Genomic DNA, 18,707 nt, shown 5'->3' with positions numbered 1-18,707 from the left:
GGTCTAAGCTGTCCAGCTACAGAAGCAGCAGGATGCCGGGTGATTTTTTTTTTTTTTGGACTTATTTGTGATAGTTTAAAGATGCAATAATAGCTGTATTGACTCGGGGGATTTTTCTTTAAAAAAATGCAAAAAAAAATGCAGCTAATCTTCAAAATGGCAAGTGCAGGATGGTCTTCTTTACTGTTAGCTGCACTGAGGACCCTGTTGCATCGTGTTACAAAAACCAGGTGGCTTCAGCAGCAGACCACCCTCACTACCACCACAGACTTTGGAACAGAAAGCTCAATATAACTTTCCTTTGGGTCACAGGATTGCATGCTTGTGAGGTTGCTCACTATGGAAAATTCAAAATGAGTCTGGGCAAGCCTCCTAGCCAGGGTCCCAGGAGACGACAGAATGTTCTGGAACTTTGAGGGGGTCTGGAAGTTCTCTGCCAAGAAGAGTGTGACGGTGAAGGTCCAGGGACAGACCACACAATCCTCCTCTTTAGTTAGCTTAGTTATGATCACCTGGTGTTGAGCAGCTTAAGGACGAGGAAGCAGGTAGTAGGAAGAGTCTCTAAGGAGCAGAAGGCTCCCTGAAGAATCACCCTGGGAGGGGAGCTGCTGTGCCGTGTCCACCACCGCAGGAAGCTGCCACCACAGCTGCCCGGTGCTCTTGAAGCTGGAGCCTGCCGCAAGCCATCAAGGCCCAGCTGTCCCAGAAGGACCCGCGTTCCTGTCTCTCTGTCCTTCTGGAAGGGTCCTGCCTTCTGAAGGGTGGCACCTTCTGCCTTCTGAGCCTCCTGGGGGTGCTCCTGCTTGGTAGGAACTAGGTCACGTGAGAAGCCCAACTGCCAGGGCATCTGCTACAGCCAGCCTCATTGTTGGTCCGCTGTCACAGCCAGTGACTTCACATGACCGTGTCCTCAGAGCACGGCACAATGACTGCAGGGCAAAGCCACCAGGATCTGGGGTGCTTTGGACTGAAGCAGCTCCTAGCTGGTTTCCCACCTCTTATCCCTCAGTGCTCTGAGGACTCTGTCACTCAGACTGGGCTCCCAGTGCTTGAGGGGCCGGGGAAGGAGATGGGGGAGCTGGAGAGGCCCCGGGCCCCGGGCATGGGGAAAAGAGTATCTGCTTGCAGGGCCAGGGGCCGGCTCTGAGGACCAAGGCTGCAGGAAGTCTGACAGAGACAGCCACCCCGACTGTGTCAGTGACAATCTCAAGGCAAAGAGCACCCCGCGACCTCCATGCCCTGTCCCCCTGCCTCTTCCAAAATGCCGTGCTGCTCTGAACACAAGGACTCCGCTGGACTTGGCCACGGACCTGCAGTTTTGAGTCCTGGGTCCTGTCCTTGAGTGGCTTAGGATGGAGAGGGAAGAGGGCACAAGCGTGCCGGGCATCAGGCAGGGAGCAGGATGCCCTGAGAGAGAAGGGGGCGGGGAGGTGGACCCCGGGAGCACCCAGGGGGAGCACTTAAGCTTTCCCTGGATTTGGGATCGAGTCTCACGTATGTCAAGGCGTCATTTCAGTTTCTATCTGAAAAAGGATCTGAAAAGGGATCTACACAGTTGACTGAGTGTCCCCCCCATGGTTTCGGTAAACTCCGCTAGTTCTCAGATAACACGATTTGGGCGCAGGCTGTTCTTGCTTTCACACGAGCAGTAGGAATCACGCTGGCCTCGGCCCTGGTCAGATTGCTCATCAGCAGACAGTCACCGCTCGTAGGAGGTAAAATAAGGAAGTAAAGAGCTTTCTTACAAACATCAAAGGCTTATCAACAGCACACTGACAATGGTAGAAGCATCCAGAAGTGGAGTGCCTGCTGCGTGGCAGGTGTTTCACTTTCATTGTGGCGTCCCACTTATCTGCTGAAGCAGGAAGGCCTTTCCCATTCTGTGGTGGTCCACGTTGGAAGTTGCTGGCCCCGCCGAGGGGCTCCTCTTCTCCCTCCCATCGGATCGCCCTCCCTTCCTCCGGGGTCCCCAGGAACAGCTAGAGGAGAGAGTGGCTCCAGCGCGGGGCCCAGCCTGCCCCCACTCTCCCGGCAGTGCTCCCTGCCTGAGGGACCCCTGTAAGACAGAGCTGTCCTTCTGTGGTGTGGGACAAACAATCTCCAGGCCGAAGACAGAAGCTGCCTGGTCTGGGAGTGAGCCAGCTGAGGCAGGGTTGTGGGAAGAGGATTTCTAAGCCTCTCCCATGCTGCTTTGCATGCAGCCTCTGATGTGGCTAATGTGGGTGTGGGGCTCAGGTGCCTTGCAAACCTCTGCTGTCTTCCCAGCGCGAGATGAGCAAGCCCTTCACTTGCCTAGGCCTCAATTTCTTCATTTTAAAATGAGGGGAGTCATACCCACCTCATAAATGTACTGAGAAGTACACAGTAGGCGTCTAATATGTGGTAGTTCCTGACTGAGTGCAAATGAGCAGAGTGTTTTGGGGGTTTGTGGCCACCGGCCTTGCTCCTGAAACTGTGAGGAGCCAGTTGCCCAAGGAGGAGTCAAGGATAGGCTCTGCGGGGAGGTGGGGAGTCCCAGCCCCCCTGTGCCAGCCGGGACACCCCCTAGGATGTTGGCCCATCCGACTGGCTGGCTGAGCTTTGGGGCTCCCCTGTATCCTCGGGAGGGTGGGGATTTGCTGGGATGGGGGTTCTGCGGTGCACACCCTCTGGGATATCTCTCCGGCCCCTAACACGTGTCCCCATCCAGAGGAACTCTGCTTCTGTTCCGTCAGCACCCTGGCTCTTCGGTAGGAGAGCCGTCAACTCCGGAGGGCCACGGGTTATGGCCAGTCCCCTGGTCACCATTTTTGTCGGTTTGCTGGTTTGTTTTTTTAAGGCTCCCAAACCTACAGAAAGGTTGCAAGACTTCACTGAACAGGCATATGGTCTTCACCGGAGTTTATCAGTTGTTGACATTTTTATCCACATTTGCTTGGTTTCTATTTATATAGAGCTCACATTTTGTGGTTGCCAAACCATTTGCAGGTGACTTTCAGACCTCGTGACACTTTACTCCACATATACCTCTTAGGAACGGGGACATTGTCCTGCATAACCTTGATAGAATTATCGTGCTGTGCGAATCTAACATCGGTTCGATGCTCGGCCTACTATTTAGTGCCTTTCCTCTGATATTTAGTCTCCAAAGTGTCCTCTAGAGCTGCTCTTGCTTTGTCGTGTGAGATGGTCCCCACGATGCTCTGCGCTACCTTTAATGTATGTCGCATCCTCAGCCGTCCCGTGTCCCTTATGACATTGACGGTTGAAGAGTCAAGGCCGGCCGTTTGGCAGAATGGACCTCAGCTGGGGTGTGCCCGGTGTGTCTTCACGATGTGGCTCGGGTTATGGGGAGCGGGGGGGGGTACTCCGTGCGTGGGTGCTCCTCCCCAGCGGGTCCCCTCAGGAGGCACCTGCTGTCCGCTGTCCTCTGGTTGGGGAGGTTAAATTTAATAATGTGATTAATGGGAATCTCCCAGACTTGACCGTTTATCCCTTCCTAAGAATCTTTCACATAATTCTTTCAACGTCTTTTACTGATTCTTACCTAAATTAGATAAAATGGTGATTTTCTGTTTTCATCATTTATTCTACATTCTTCAGTAGAGAGGAGCTTTTCTTCCTGTACTTAAAAAACTTAAAACTTATTGATATGAACTCATGGCTTCATTATTATTATTGTTATTATTATTCTTTGATGGGATTTGTGGGGGCTTTGCTCAGAAGCTGTACGGGCTGGGTTGCCGTAGGTGAAGTCAGGTAAGGACATCACTGTGATGCTCACCTTGTCCCAAATTTGGCCTGTGGGAGCCCCTTCGGACGGGCTCTTACATCCATCTCTTTGAGGCTCCCCATCCCGTTTTGAACACTTCCCCACTTTCTGCCACAGGAGCAGGCTCCAGGCTCACTTTGTATGTTCCCCGGACAGTGGGTTGTTGTTGTTGTTGTTTTAATGGGAGCAGAGACGCTGGCTCTGCCTCAGAGAGGAGAATGAGGCAGAGGTGCTCAGAGAAGCAGTTAAAAAGGCGAAGAAGGAATCCCTGAGCCTCAGTGTGGCTCATTAGCCCCTGATTATAGTTCTCCCTGGCCTCGGACGGGGAGATGTCTCAGCTCGTTTCTTTTTTTTTTTTTTTTAAGATTTTATTTATTTATTCATGATAGACATAGAGAGAGAGAGAGAGAGAGAGAGAGGCAGAGACACAGGCAGAGGGAGAAGCAGGCTCCATGCAGGGAGCCCGACGCGGGGCTCGATCTCGGGACTCCAGGATCACGCCCTGGGCTGAAGGCAGGCGCTAAACCGCTGAGCCACCCAGGGATCCCCCAGCTCCTCGTTTCTAACGGCCCTCTTGCCTTTGCTGTGCCGACACGCAGGCTTGGTGCCCACTTCTCCTCCTGGCCCAGCCAGCCTCCTTTGTTCTGCTCCAAGCGAGACACTGAGGCAGACCGGCCGGCTGGTATGAGGAGGGGGCCCTGCGATGATGCCCTGCGCAGGTGGGCTGCAGAGTGCAGGAGGAGGCCCTTGCAGGGATCTCCGCTCTCCGGGATCCCCCTGCCTTGGGGCCCTCCCTGGCGCCGCCTGCCCCATCCAGCAGAAATGCCTTGCCCTCCCCATCTCCCCGAATTTTGACTTTTCCTCGAGGAGCAGCTGGGTGGCTCCTTCTGCAGGAGGACTCCCCCCTCCCCCAGCCCCCTAGTGGGGACCTGCCTTCTCCACTCCCTCAGATGAGCCTTCTATCTCTGAGGCTGAGGGTTCCTGAGTCCACAGCCCCATAAGCCGGAGCAGAACTGGTGCCTGCCTCTAGCGGGGCTTGTCCAAGCCTAGACAGGACCGAGTCTGGGACATCATCCTTGGAGTATGTCTGGTGTTGTTTTAAGCAACGTCCGGAAAACTATTGCCCAAAGCCACCCACGCAAATGGTCAGATCCTCTGCATCACAGTTGGGATTATCACTCAGCCAATATTTGCTTTCTTTTTTAAAAAGATTTTTATTTATTTATTCATGAGAGAGAAGAGAGAGAGAGAGAGAGAGAGAGAGAGAGAGGCAGGCAGGCAGAGGGAGAAGCAGGCTCCATGCAGGGAGCCTGACATGGGACTTGATCCCAGGTCTCCAGGATCAGGCCCTGGGCTAAACCGCTGAGCCACCCGGGCTGCCCCAATATTTGCTTTCTGAGCCTCGTGCTGTGGACAAAGTGTGCTTTCTTGCCTTAGTGAGGCTGGGGTTGGCCGTGTGACTTGTTTGGCCAATAAGACGTTAGCGGATGTGTGCCTATGGAAGCCTTGCGTGGTTCGGTCTGGCTCCCGGTCCCTGGCACTATGCCCCGAGAATGTGCCCCGGGAAGCTGTGGGTCCCAGATAATGAGAGACGTGTGCACTTGATCTGAAGCTTGGAGCCAAGTCCACGCAGATCCGTGAGCAGGAAATGGAGTGCTGTGTCACACCAGCATGACCACAGCCAGCGAATGCACTGCGTACACCCGCACGACTCAGCACTCACTGCATGCTTGCACGCTCACGGCCCGAGCCCTGAGCCGGGGACTTCCTGGGAATCGGACTCTCCTCCCCCATTTTACAGCTATGAACACTGAGGCCCGGGGAGGAGACTTGGGTACTACGGTGAGTCAGTCACGAGAGTCTGGCTCTTCACTAGCTGTGGGATCCCGGCCGGATTGAATGAAGTCTTTGACTTAGTTTCCAAATGTCTCAAATGGTGACCATTCAGTAATGTGCCAAGCACAGAGTTCGCACTCAGTAGGCACATTGTCTGTAGGCGGCTCTGCTGCCAGGGAGTGGCCGGTCCTGCGCCTGTCCCTGGGCCTCCTACCCTCCCTCCCGGGCACAGGTGGAGAAGTTCTGGATGATTCCCTCCGGTCTGCATGGGCTCCTCTGGCTGCATCCGCATTTAACCTCGACTTTTCCTACCTCCTGGGAGTTCCCAGTCTATCTCTTGCTTCCATCCTGTCTCTCACATGGAAATAAGACCCCCTCTGGACCCCCTCTCCTGCTGCGGCTGAGCGCAGGCCGGACCCTCCACGAGGGGCCTCCCTAGAGCACAGGGAGCACAGGGGTGCAGAGCACAGGGCGTGGGGTGGGTCTGGGGCACAGGCTCCCAGGGGTGCCCTTGCAGGGCCTTAGCTCAGGCTCCGCAGGTGGGCTCTTTCCGGCTTGGTTCTGGCCTAACCATGACCACCCAGACCATCACTCAGTAATGAGAGATGGACAGACTGATGGGGGGGGGCTGACCTCCCAGCAGCCCCTGTGTGAGGACCCACACTTCCCTGCATGATTCACCAGGATGCAACCCTCCCTCCCAAGAGGTGCAAACACACCCTCATACCATGGTCCAGGCACTGCTCTGAACAGTTACACACAGTAGCTCATCTCACCTTCACGACAACCTTCTAGAATCAGTACTTTTATTATTTCTGTATGTGGTAGGCAGAAAAATGGCCCACCAAAGACATCCGTGTCCTAGTCCCTGGGCCCTGCGGATATGTTACCTTACACGCAAAAGGGATTTTGCAGACATGATTAAATTAAGAGCGGTGAGATGGAGAGATTATCCTGGCTGTCTGAAAAGATGGAAGGAGGGAGGCCGAGAGAGGTTTGGAGACTGGCGATGCCCCCATTCTGCTTGGAGAGGAGGGAGTCACGGGCCGAGGGATGAGGGCAGTCTCTCCTCTAGAAGCTGGAAAAGGCGAGGACTCAGGTGCCTTTAGTGGCCAGAAAGCAACGCAGCCCTGTGCACACCTTGATTTCAGTCCGGTGAGACCCACTTTGGATTTCTGACCTCCAGCACTGTGAGATAATACGTATGTGCTGTTTCCAGCCCCTCGGCGTGTGGCCTACTTGTTACAGCAGCACAGAAGGTTCGAACAACCCGTGCAACGTCACACAGCTGCTCAGAGTCAGGAGCGGGATTTGAACCGAGGCAGTCAGTTCATGACTGCAGACCCAGGGCTGCCCCTCCTGGGCCTCAAGAGGGGTCCCCACTGCTGCCGGGTCCAGGGCCACGGGCAAGCTCCTGGAGTCCTTCTGAGCTCATGTGTGAAAATGGGCCAGTGGAGCCTCGGGAAGGCTGTGCGGGGCCGGGAGAGAAGGAGAGGCTGGCGGACACGTGTGGGCTGTTGACTGGGGCCCTGGGGCTGGCCTCCCTCCCCACGCCACCCCTACACCCACCTGGGGCAGGCCAGCCGGCCCTCCTCCTCCTCCTCCTCTTCCTCCTACACGGGCTGCAGCTCGGCTTCCAGCTTCTTCTTCCGGACTCCGTCCACAAAGAAAAAGTCCATGCTGATGAGGGTTTGCCCCAGGGGTGTGCCCACCCTGCTGCCCACAACCTGGTTCGTGGAGTTGGGGACTGTGTCGGAGAAGAGAGGCACATACTCTGGCAGCTTCACGGGCTCCTTCTTATTGCCCTGGGGAGAGGGGACAGTCTGTGTCACCAGCTGCATGGAATCCAGGGCAGGCCTGCAGGGGGCCAGGACCATCCCAGGGGAGGGGGGCGGGGCAGGCAAGGGTTCAGGAAGCAGGTGGCCTCTTCAGGCAGCTTCCAGCAGCTGCCACCCCAATTTGGCCCCAGGAGCCCAGAGGGTCACGAGACCCTTCAACTGAGGCCCACTGCACCTTCCTCAGCCTGGGCTCCCTACTTCAGATGCTCCCCCGAACCCTCCCCTTTGAGCCTTGGCCTCCAGTGACCCTGGAGGGACCCTGTCTGATTCCAATCTCCATCCCCACCACCTAAGACCCTGCCTCGCCTATGGTGGGAGTGCCTGAGGGCTGGTTTGTTTGGGGGTGACTTCTTCACCTGAAGGCTGACACACACACAGAAACGTCCCTAAATCATAACCGTCCAGCTCCACAGGCCTCTACAACAGGTCTGAGCAGCGCGGCCCAGATCAAGAAATCCCACCTGCCACAATCTCTAAATCCTTTGAACTTCATCTTAATAAGACCTTGGCTCCTGTCTCTCGGGAACGTGTTTTCAAGGTCCGTGCATGGTTTCGGCTGTGACCACAGCCCATTTGCTGTCCTCGCTCCACGGTCCACCATCGTGGGGCTTGTGTGAACGGTCCATGTTATCTACCCACCTCGTGGATGGCATTTGGGTTTGTTCCCAGTCTGGGGGGTCTGAACATTCGCACTCATGTTTCTGGTGACTTCTGGGACTGGAAGGTGAACGAGTGAGTGAATGTATGATGTGAGAATAATCTGATGAGGCCTTGGGTTGGGGGTTAAGTCTGTGCTACTCTGGCTCAAATAGAGGTTATGGGACCAGCGAGGTAACAGGATCCTCGCTTTCACGTGGGAAAGTCCGGGCCCAGGTGGCCCCACACCTCTGGGCGCGATGCAGGTGTCAGTGGTCAGGTTGCTAATCCCTAGGCCTCGGCTGGAAGCCCAGTCCAGGAGCTCAGGGTGGGACCTCACGTCTCGGGACCCACACCTTCTCTCCCCAGGCAGACAGCGAGCCCGCAGGCTGGGCACGTAGACGTTAAGCCTTCCCTCAACCTGCCAGGGCGCGGCCACCGTCTTGGTTGACCTGCTACGCTCGCTGCTCATTTTCCAGGTTGGTTCTCTGACCTTTCTTAACAGCCAGACTCATTCTCCCATTTGGTCATTCACCCAACAGAGTGCAAAAATATTTATCGGGTGCTGGGGGGTAAGGCATGGCTGATGGGCGGGGTCCCCAGCCGCCACCCGGAGAAACTGGTGGGTGAAACCCGACCTGCGATAGCCAGGGAGTTGGGCTGGATCTGCCAGTGGGTGAGGAACAGGGGGACCTGATCCAGCTCCCCCAGGAAGGAGAGATTTCTCAGCAGGAGGCATCTGAGCGATGAATGAGCCTGACAAGGCGGAAGCACATTTCAGGCAGGGGCACAGCATGCACAGAGGCGTGGCTAAAAGGGGTGTGGAGGTCAGGGTGGGGGTCGGGGGTGCAGGTCAGATCCTGGGAAGCCTCCTGAGCCACCCTGGGAAACACAGGTGTACGGAAGGATTTTAAGCAGGATTTTAACTCAGGGTCAGTTTTGTGGTTTAGGAAACTGACTCCGGCAGCGACGTGGAGGACGGATTGGAGGTGGCGCCATGAGAAGCAGGGAATTGGCTTGCGAGGTGGGGTCACCCAAGCTCATCTCCGGCGGGGCACACCACACATCGCTCGCTCTCCTCGGCTGGCATCCTCATACGGGGCAGGACATTTCCGAAGCAGACGTCTATCTTTCCCAGTCGGTTCATCTCCATAAACCCGAGAAACGCTGCGGAAAACTGAATGCTCTACGCATTTTCTTTCCCCCAGACCCCGAGTTTCTCGAGACAAGAAAGTGTATTTTTTTTTTTTTTTTGGCCTCTGTACATTCCGGCTTCTAGCACACAGTAGGGCCTCCATCAGCGTTAGATGCAGTGACGCGTCACTGGCCTTACCAGGGGATCGTAGTCTTTCAGGAAACTCCAGTGCTGAGCCCTGGAAAGGAAAACTCGTGGGCAGCGTTACAGCTTCCCGTGACATTTTTTTCGCAAATGACTTTCTGTATCAAGGGAACGAGTCGATGCCACGGATGCATTTATTACATCACGGAGGAGCTAAAAAAAAAAATCGAGTGCAACAGACACCCCCAACCAGCCACGTATTTATGGCGTGGCCTCTCAACCAGGCAAGTATCTCAATACCTGATGCTTCCCGGAGCGGGAGGCCTGGCGCCAGAGGAGGTGGCAGCGGCGGCGGGGAAGGTGGGGGCGAGCTCCCCGTGTGCCTCTGCCCACGTGGGAGCCCTCAAGGATTTCGTGAAGAAAAGCCAGTGATCGCTCCCTCAATTTTTTTTTTTTGTGGCCTTCCAGTGTGGGCAGCAGAAGGTAGGGATGGGGCAGGAGACCAGGATGGTGACGATGGGAAGAAGGGCATTACCTGGGCTGCTAATTTAATTTTTAGTTTAATCTGTTTTTAAGAAGTTGAAGAGTTCTGTAAGACTTATCATAAAAACAGGTTTTCTCTGCCCCCGATCCTCAAACCCCACAGCCTCCGGTCAGGCTTCCAGCCCTCTCGCTGTTTCTTTGGGCCTGTCACCACCCCATTCCGGAATAATAAATCTAGGCTACTATTTCTTGAGTTTTTGAAATTATAGACATATCTGTGGACTTCCTCTTGTGGGAGAATTTCCTTTTTAAGATTTTGTTTATTAATTCATGGGAGACACAGAGAGAGGGGCGGAGACACAGGCAGAGGGAGAAGCAGGCTCCCCCGCAGGGATGTGGGACTCGATCCCAGGACCCCGGATCACGCCCTGAGCCGAAGGCAGACGCTCAACCACAGAGCCACCAGGGGTCCCTCTCATGGGAAAATTGATTATGAGTTAGCTCTCCTGCCCCTCTTCCCTTCCCTCATTTCTTCCACAAATGACTATATTCTAGATTTTGGCTGAACCAACATGTATCGTTTATATCCTTAGGATTCTGTAAACACCGTTCACTAAGCAACTATCCTGGATTATAGGATCCCAGATCCTGCCTTGGACAACGTGGAATTTTTTTCTAGAGTTATAATCACTTTTTTTTCTTAGCTTTCTGTGTACAGATCACTGAAACTCTCTAGCAAAATCATAAAGCCCCTCCCGGTATGGTCTTCCACGCAGTCAAACGCAACAGGTAATCCACGTCTCTTTCCCGCTTCTTCTCTAGAGGCTGCCGTCCCGGATCCGGGCTTGCCCTGCCCTGCCCTGCCCTCCTGAAACCCCACTCAGGGGTTCCCTCTTTCGGGGTCTCGGGCCTTCCTTTCTTGTTTACTCCCCTGCTGTGGAGCACATCCTCCAGGGTCTGTGGATGCCTGCATTTCTTTGGTTCTAGAAAATTCTCAGACACTTTCTCCTCCAATATTTCATCTTTCCCTGCCTTCCCTTGGGGAGCTCTGTTGAAAGGTATGTTGGACCTTCTTGTCCCGTTCTCTAGGGTTCCAATTCCTTTTCCGTCTGCTTCCTCTCCTTGTCTTTTTGGATAATTGTGATGAAGCTGAGTTTATGGTTTCTCATTTCAGTTGTATTTTTTTTAAAGGATTTTTTTCTTTCCTTTTGAAGATCTTATTTATTTATCCACAAGAGACACACACACAGAGAGAGGTAGAGACAGAGGCAAAGGGAGAAGCAGGATCCCTTTAAGGAGCCCAATGCAGGACTCGATCCCAGGACCCTGGGATCATGCCGTGAGCTGGGGGCAGATGCTCATCCCTGGGGCCACCCAGATGCCCCTCAACATTACAGATTCTTCTCTAGAGGTTCTCTTGGATTCTTTTTCAAGTTGTCTCTTGGTTCCCCCTGTCTTCAGCCCATCACCCTCCTGAGACGTTGGGGCCCTCCCCAGCCACCCCTTCCTGGGGACCCTGTTCCCTCTCTGCCTGCCCACTCAACCTCCTCCAATCCTCCCCAGGTGTCCTGATCCCCTCACCCGCCACCACTCCCTGTCTTGTCACAGGGAGCCACGTTTCAATAGTGTTGGTCTTGAACTCACCGAAGGCAGCGACCTTGACCTCAGAGCCACACTAGGACTCAGTGAGAGCCAGTGACGTGGGAGAGGGGACGCCGGGTCCCCGGCTTTGTGCTGCTCGTTGCCTGCTCTGCTCGCTGGGGGGCCCTGAGCCAGGCCACTGTGTTCTCGGGCCCTCAGTTTCCCCATCTAGAGAAACCCCGGGGGGAACGGGTGTGTGGAGCACCTCTCAGGGCTGTAGGAGGTAAGACACAGACCTGGTTTCAAGGGCTCAGAGCAAAGACGAAGGTCAGATGATCTCCCAAATACCTTTTCAAATATTGACGATGTACCAAAAAGATGATACTTTGGATGAGATTCATCATTAAAATGGATTTCACTAGTTCCTCGTTACATTTTTTAAGGCTGCCATTAGAATACGGAGTATTTCGTGTGTGGCTCATATGGTGTTTCTGTTGGGTTTCCCTAAACTCTCCCCTCTTGCGGTCTGTGACCCCTTTCTTGTCCGGGGCTCATCTCAGTTCCCTGGAGGGAGTGCGTGTGCCCACTGGGTCTAGGACCTCGTCTCTGGGGACACAAGGCCCCTTCCAGGGACAGCCCGGGGGTCCCAGCACCAGGTTCTCGTGCCCCTCCTTGCTGGGGGCACACGCAGGTCGTGAGGGTCACCCCTGTAGGGGGGATGGTCCAGCGGTTCCCACATATTCAGAGTCGTGGCCGGCACCGGCCTTTCGTCACCCCCTAGAGCGACCCCACGTCCCTTAGCGGTCACTCGCTGCCCTTGTCCCTCCCGTGATGCCAGCCACCTCCCGGCCATCCCCCGGCCGCCCCCCGGCCCTCTGTCCCCTGGTCCTGCATCCAGCTCTTGACTGCTGATGCTCAGCGGCCTCCTGGGTGGCCTCCCGCCCGCCCCGCAGGGCGCTCCTCCCACGGTCCTTGTGGCGACTCGGACCCGGACCCCACTCCCACCTCTGCTCAGGTCTCCGGCTCCTGCTCTCCCCAGGCCCCTTACTGTGTCGACAGCCCTTCCTTGTAAGTGTCCCCTGCACCCCCACCCCTGCCTACACCCCACACACACCCCACATGCACCACACCCCCCCCACATAGACACCCTCCAGTCTCACAGCCCTCATACCACATATGTACACACATACACCCTATACCCCCACCCCCTTACACACACCACACACACGTGTACACACACAACTCCCCCCACACACATCCTGTGCACATATCATACACACCACACACACATACACACACCCGCCACACCCCCATGCCCCACATATGCCCCCACGCCACACACATGCACACACCCCAATCCACCAACACACCACAGACACACCACACACCCTCTACTCTAATCCATCAGCGGTTCTCATAACGCTACCATGAAGCCATTCCTCGAGTTTTCCCACAGATCTTGGGCTAGATCACACCATGCTCTTCCTCGAAACCCTTGATGGTGTCTCATTACATTTAAAAAAATATGACCTTTTGCAGTATATGACATGTTCCTCCTACTTCTGATCTTTTTTTTAAAGTTTTCTTTTTTTAAAAAAATATTTTATTGATTTATTCATGAGAGACACAGAGAGAGGCAGAGACACAGGCTGAGGGAGAAGCAGGGTCCCTGCGGGGACCCCGATGTGGGACTCGATCCCAGGACCCCGGGGTCACGCCCTGAGCCAAAGGCAGGCCCTCAACCACTGAGCCACCCAGGTGTCCCCTATGTCTGATCTTGAGGCTCCTGTCCCCTCGCAGACTGCCTCAGCCACATGGACTGTCTTGTTTTGTTCTGTTTTTTAAAACACCAGACTCCCCGTGGCCCCTTCTCACATTTCCCGTCAGCCTCTGGGCCATCTCCTCAGAGAGGCCTCTGTGAGCACCCTGTAGAAAGAAGGCGCCCACCCTCCCCTCGCTCCATGACACTCGCCACACTATTTCTTGTCTCTCGACTTGCTTTGTGGCGGCCCTGTCCTGAGCTGGGGGCTCCCAGGAGCCAGGTGTCGGCCTGTGTTGTCCCTTGTCGCAGCCTGACAGGAATGTCTGGATTGAACGGATGCCTGAAGGGATGTCTCTCCCTTGGGTCAGAGGGCGAGGGCCCCCCCCCCACTGCTGCCCCCCAGTCTATCCCTGGGGCTCCAGCTGGAGGGATTATTCAAAGGCAGATGGGACCCCAGAGTGACCTCTCCCTCCCACCCTCCGCTCCAGTCTGGCCGGGCGTGTTCTCCCCAACTCGTGGCCCCGAGCACTTTGACGCCAACACGTTTGCCTGCTTACTCCTTCTCATGGGTCTCTCTTTTTCCAGAAGCTTCCTAGACCCCGAGGGTCAGGCAGGACACTCACCAGCGCTGCTGGCCCCTCCTCTCGGCCTCCAAGAGCTCCCTCCACAGCTGGTCCCGCTGCACACCGTTCGTTCCCAGGGCCGAGCGCTCCGCTTCTGGGGCCTGGGGGGCTTGGCGACCCCTGCCCACCGCGGGGCCACCTCGGGCAGTGCAGGAATCTATGGCTGGTGGCCTGGTTGAGGGCAGCCGGTACCCAGCGGACGTGGTTTTCTGGAACCCAGGGGTGGGGGGGCTCCCCATGGGTACGGGTGTGATGGGGAGACAGAGAGAGACAGAGAAAGACAGAGAAGTGGAGAGATCGAGAGAGACACAGGAGAGAGAGGCTCCGGGCTGAGCCTGGGCGGGGTCCTCCCCGCTGCCCCCCAGGCCCCAGGCTCGGAGTGGCTGAAGTCAGCGGGGAGAGCGCTGGAGCCGAGCTGTGTTTTGAGCTTCTGCCTGTGTTGACGGTTGTCCAGGGGACGGGCCAGCTCCCAAGTGTGTGTGACATCTGACCCCAGGGGGTGGAGAGACTTTCTGCGTCTGTACCAGGCCCAGCTCAGCTGCCCTCAGCTCTGTCCCCAGGGCCCCTGGCCCCCTGGCCCCTGGCCGGAGACCTCAAAAACAGCATGGGGGGGGGGACCAAAGCCCTGATTTCTGGGTCAGTGAGGAAAGACCCTGGCTCCTAGACAGGATGGCGGGGTGTTGGGGCCCTGGCCTCCCAATTGCCACATGGAATTGAGCCGCTCTGCCCCGCTTGGGGCGTGTGAAAGGACCATAATAACCCACTGGGCTCCCCTGGGGACATGGGCTCCCACCAGAAGGTGGATGGAGGTGCTTCGTGAGCTACAGAGAAGATGCCAGTGCGATGCTCTGCTTCTCTGTTGGAGGAGGCTGCGAGCACGTGGCAGCAAGGGGAAATGGGTGACACTGTACCTTCATACCTGGTCTAGCTGCAAAAACCTGGAGGGTTTACAAAGCACCACCTTCATCTTGCTAAACCCTCCGGATCCCCCAGGACAGGTATTTCGGACTCTGTTCTACAGAGGAAGGAACCAAGGCCCTTGCCAGCGGGATTAGGTGACTGTCCAAGGCCACGCAGTTACTAGCCGAGGCTTGGCCTTGAATTTAGATTTTCTGAAGGAATCAAGGGGAACTGGTGTTCTGAGCCTCCGACTGCGAATCTGCTCTCAGCCAGCGGGGCCCGAGTGGCTCTGTGGCCCCGGGCCCCTCCTGCTGTGGCTCAGCTGAGCTTCTTGCACACGCCGCCCTCACCTGCTGCCAGGTCTCCCAGCTTCGGGCTGTCCCCTGTCCCTGTCCATGTGGGCAGATTCCCGGATCTTTTCCTGAAACTCTTCTGTGGGCCGATCCAGCTGGGCGTGTTGCTCCCTTCTCTGTATAGCTGGAAAACGGGTTCCCCGTCAACTAAGCACCCACAAAGCCCTGCTCGAGGAGGTATGTCTGGCGCCCCAGGGTGTGGGGACGGGTCAGCCAATGCACCTGAGCTCGCACTGGATCTGCTTTCCAGAAGGAGGGGCCAAGGAGTGAAGAGGGCAAGAGGATTTGCCAGGTGGAAAAACTGGGGCAAGGAGGAAAAGCGTGGATGTGGGAGGGAGCACCAGTATTGGGGGGATGTAGAGGGGGGAGGCGAGGTCTGAAGCTGGTGGGTGGGGCCCCAGGACCACAGGGCTGGTCGGAGCTGTGCCTCGAGTTAGCGCACAAGGGAGAGAGAGACGCTGCTGAGGCAAAGAAGCATCGGGAAAGAAAAAGCAGGGGAGTGACCACGGCCATGGCCCAGGTGAGCAGTGGGGAGGCCCGCACTGGCTTTGGGCCGAGGGCTGGAACAGAGATGGGGTGACAGCGGCCAGCATTTGCCTGAGGAGGCGGCGCCGAGTGATGTGACCTTCTGGGACATTAGTTTAGTCCCAAAGCAGAGGCTGAGGGGCTGGTGGGGGCTGTCTGTCCTCTCTCCTCTCTTCTTCCCCCAGAGCTGGGACATGCAGCCTGGCCTTCAGTGACCTTGAAGTTCTCCCAGTAAAGATAAACTGGGTGAACCCCCTGGACCCTGGAACAGGCTTCTCTGGTGGCTATTTTCTTTTCGGTGGATGTGCCCTGGTGCAGCCAGGACAGGCCCCCACTAGTCGCCGAAGAGTGGCAGCTCTGATCTGACCTCCACAAACCTCTGGAAGGGGTCGCATGAGTGTGTTTACAGAGGGCAGTCCCTGCGGCAAGGGACACCTCTCATAAGACGACCACAGGCTGTGGCATGGAGCAGCTCGGTTGCTCAGATACCTTAGCCCAGGTCCCCTGGCCCCAAGCCCCAGAGACAAGGGACAAGACCAAAAGGCCAGCAGGGGCATCCAGGATGACCAAGTGCTTGATGTATGTAGGGACTGAATACTTCTGTGGGGGCTAGTCTTTGATTCAGAAGCCATTTACTGACAGATGGTAGCAGGATCGATAGAAATGTGACAAAGCAAATACAACAAAATATTATTGTAATGTAATTGTGGAATCAAGGTCATGGGTATATGGGTATTCACGGTACCCTACTTTCAGTGTTTCTCTATGTTTGAAATTTTTCAAAATAAAATGTTGGGGGCAAAAAGACCTCTCCTGCTAGTCCAGCTGGAACACATTCCGTTTCCTCAGTCACTGACCTGGAAAAGTGTCCAGATCCACTCTGGGTGGTCTCCCTAAGCCCCAGCCTGGGGGACCCATCCCCTCCTCCTCAAAGAGAATCAGGACTCTGGGTGTCTGTGGTGCTTTGTGACTTGCTGGGTGTCCTTGAGCAAGTCATTGCCCCTTCCACACCCCACATCACACCTTGTGATGTAACTTTACATACAACTCTCCAGGATAGGACAAAAATCCTTGCATTTGGGGGCTACTGGAGCTGTATTTTAGTGGATTTCTCCCATACCCAAGAAGGATTTTTTTAAATAAAGATTTTATTTATTTATTCATGAAAGACAGAGAGAGGCAGAGACATAGGCAGAGGGAGAAGCAGGCTCCCCCCCACCGCGGGATGCAGGACTCGATCCCAGGACCCTGGGATCATGACCTGAGCTGAAGGCAGATGCTCAACCACCGAGCCACCCAGGTGTTCCCCCCCAAGATGGATTTGTAGGTTCTGGTAAATTCTAAAGCCTGGGCCCTGGTGTGCAATGACAGGCGGGGTCCCACTGGGCCAGGTGGTCGCAACCTGGAAGGATTAGCCCAGCCAAGTGAGGCTCCGCCCGGCGGGGCAGGTGTGGGGGGCTGGCGGGGGAAGCCTCGCCCCTCCCCGTAGGCCCCGCCCCTTCCCCTGCAGGGGCTGCCCTGGGTTTGCCTGCCTGGTTTAGGCCTTCCTCCTGTCTCCGAGATCCACCCCCTCCCAGATGAAAATTTGGGCTTAACACCAACCTCTGTTGGTGCAGGTGAGGTGTCCCCCTGCAGACACCCTCAAGGCTTCATAAAAGGTGGTGAAAGCCAAAGGATTCCGGGGCCACCGTCCACACCTTCCCAGCTGCTCCTACCAAGTCCCCAGAAAGTTCTGAGATTATGAGGACAGCAACATTCAAGGTAATGTGTGGATCAGCCCACACCCCCTGGTCATCCCAATCATTTCACTTTTGAACAGTCGCTTTTGATCTTACCGTTTGCTCCTTCTTTGCTGTCAACTCACTCACCATTTTGCCTTCAGCTTAAAAAAATTTAGCATCAGAAACCTCTTTTCACGTTTTTCTTCATGATCTTTATACTTCTCACTTTAATCAGCTTCTTAGAATTGGGGTGTCACAATTCACTTAGCCATTTTTTCCAGTTCTTGGGCATTTACCTGGTTTCCGGATTTAGCATTAGCTCTGATGGATATCGCTGTGCTTCTTTCTGTTGAATTGTTTCACCAGGATGGATTCCCGGAAGGGGATGACTGAGCCAAAGGATATGGACATTTTATGTTATTTTTAAAAGATTTCATTTATTTACTCATGAGAAACAGAGAGGCAGAGACACAGGCAGAGGGAGAAGCAGGCTCCCTGCGGGGACCCCGATGCGGTACTCGATCCCAGGACCCTGGGATCATGACCTAAGCCAAAGGCAGACGCTCAACCCCTGAGCCACCAGGCGTCCCAGATATGGACATTTTAATGACATGCAGTCTACAGAGCAGTGTTGCCCTCCAGCCAGGCATGTGTGCGTCAGCTGTGCTGGTCCTGCCAGAACTGGAAGCTGTGCGTCAGGGTCTCTGAGGCCAGCCCCAGGTTGGTGATTTGCTAGGAGGACACCAGAACACAAGCTTCTAAACCCTCTCCTGTGAAGTCACGTGGACCCACTGGTTCCCCAGCAGTAAGGTGTGACGACACATGTGGAAAGTTGTCTACTGGATATGCTCTCTCTTTTAAAAAAAGAGCTTTTTAAAAAGAGATTTGTTCATTTATTTGAGAGACCCAGGAAGAGCGAGAGAGAGCGAGAGAGAGAGAGAGAGAGAGCGCACATGAGCAGAGGAGAGTGGCAGAGGGAGAAAATCTCAAGCAGCCTCCCTGCTGAGCCTGGAGCCCGACACGGGGCTCGATCCCATGACCCCAGCTCATGACCTGAGCTGAAACCAAGAGTCAGATGCTCAACCAACTGAGCACCCCCCCCCCCCCGCCCAGGTGCCCTGACTGGCCGGGGCAGGTCTCCGTGCCCAGGACTTTCCCTGGGGTCATGTACACACCTCTGAGAAGCACGTCCCCAAATTCCAGAGTCCCAGAAGGAAAGCAAGCGCTCAGCGTGAACCGTAGTGTAGCACAGCTTAGGCACAGGGAGCTGCTCTTATCAGGGAATGGAGGCCACCCTCTCGACATCTAGGTCCCCAGACCCCGGGGGAAGGGCTCCAGGCCCTTCTGAGAGTAGTGGTCTCAGGCGCGCTAGTAACTGCTTTGCACTTGCATGATTTCACGGGCTAGCACTTAACTACT

General features: G+C 55.4%; 1 protein-coding gene across 1 annotated transcript; it reads right to left on the bottom strand.

The window, feature by feature from the left end:
* Window positions 1-6,454: 6,454 nt before the first annotated feature.
* On the bottom strand, window positions 6,455-14,256 carry CUNH2orf50 (chromosome unknown C2orf50 homolog). Its single transcript, XM_055327428.1, has 4 exons — window positions 13,790-14,256; window positions 9,395-9,434; window positions 7,157-7,392; window positions 6,455-6,775 (listed from the first exon to the last, which is right to left on the bottom strand). Exons 1-3 carry the CDS (start codon window positions 14,026-14,028, stop codon window positions 7,201-7,203), a joined length of 471 nt encoding a protein of 156 aa, XP_055183403.1. The 5' UTR covers window positions 14,029-14,256; the 3' UTR covers window positions 6,455-6,775; window positions 7,157-7,200.
* Window positions 14,257-18,707: the final 4,451 nt, after the last annotated feature.

This window comes from Nyctereutes procyonoides, unplaced genomic scaffold (assembly GCF_905146905.1).
Source record: "Nyctereutes procyonoides isolate TBG_1078 unplaced genomic scaffold, NYPRO_anot_genome, whole genome shotgun sequence".
NCBI lineage: Eukaryota > Metazoa > Chordata > Mammalia > Carnivora > Canidae > Nyctereutes > Nyctereutes procyonoides.
The sequence above is the reverse complement of the archived record's forward strand: the minus strand, read 5'-3'. Positions and strand labels throughout refer to the sequence as shown.

What these genes read in the sequence shown, in the direction of transcription:
- CUNH2orf50 (XM_055327428.1), bottom strand. Translation starts at nt 14,028, where the DNA reads ATGGGGAGCCCCCCCACCCCTGGGTTCCAGAAAACCACGTCCGCTGGG. An exon ending in AGGAGGGGCCAGCAGCGCTG is followed by an intron (nt 9,435 to 13,789) that starts GTGAGTGTCCTG and finishes TTTCCTTTCCAG; the next exon opens with GGCTCAGCACTGGAGTTTCC. An exon ending in TGAAAGACTACGATCCCCTG is followed by an intron (nt 7,393 to 9,394) that starts GTAAGGCCAGTG and finishes CCCTCTCCCCAG; the next exon opens with GGCAATAAGAAGGAGCCCGT.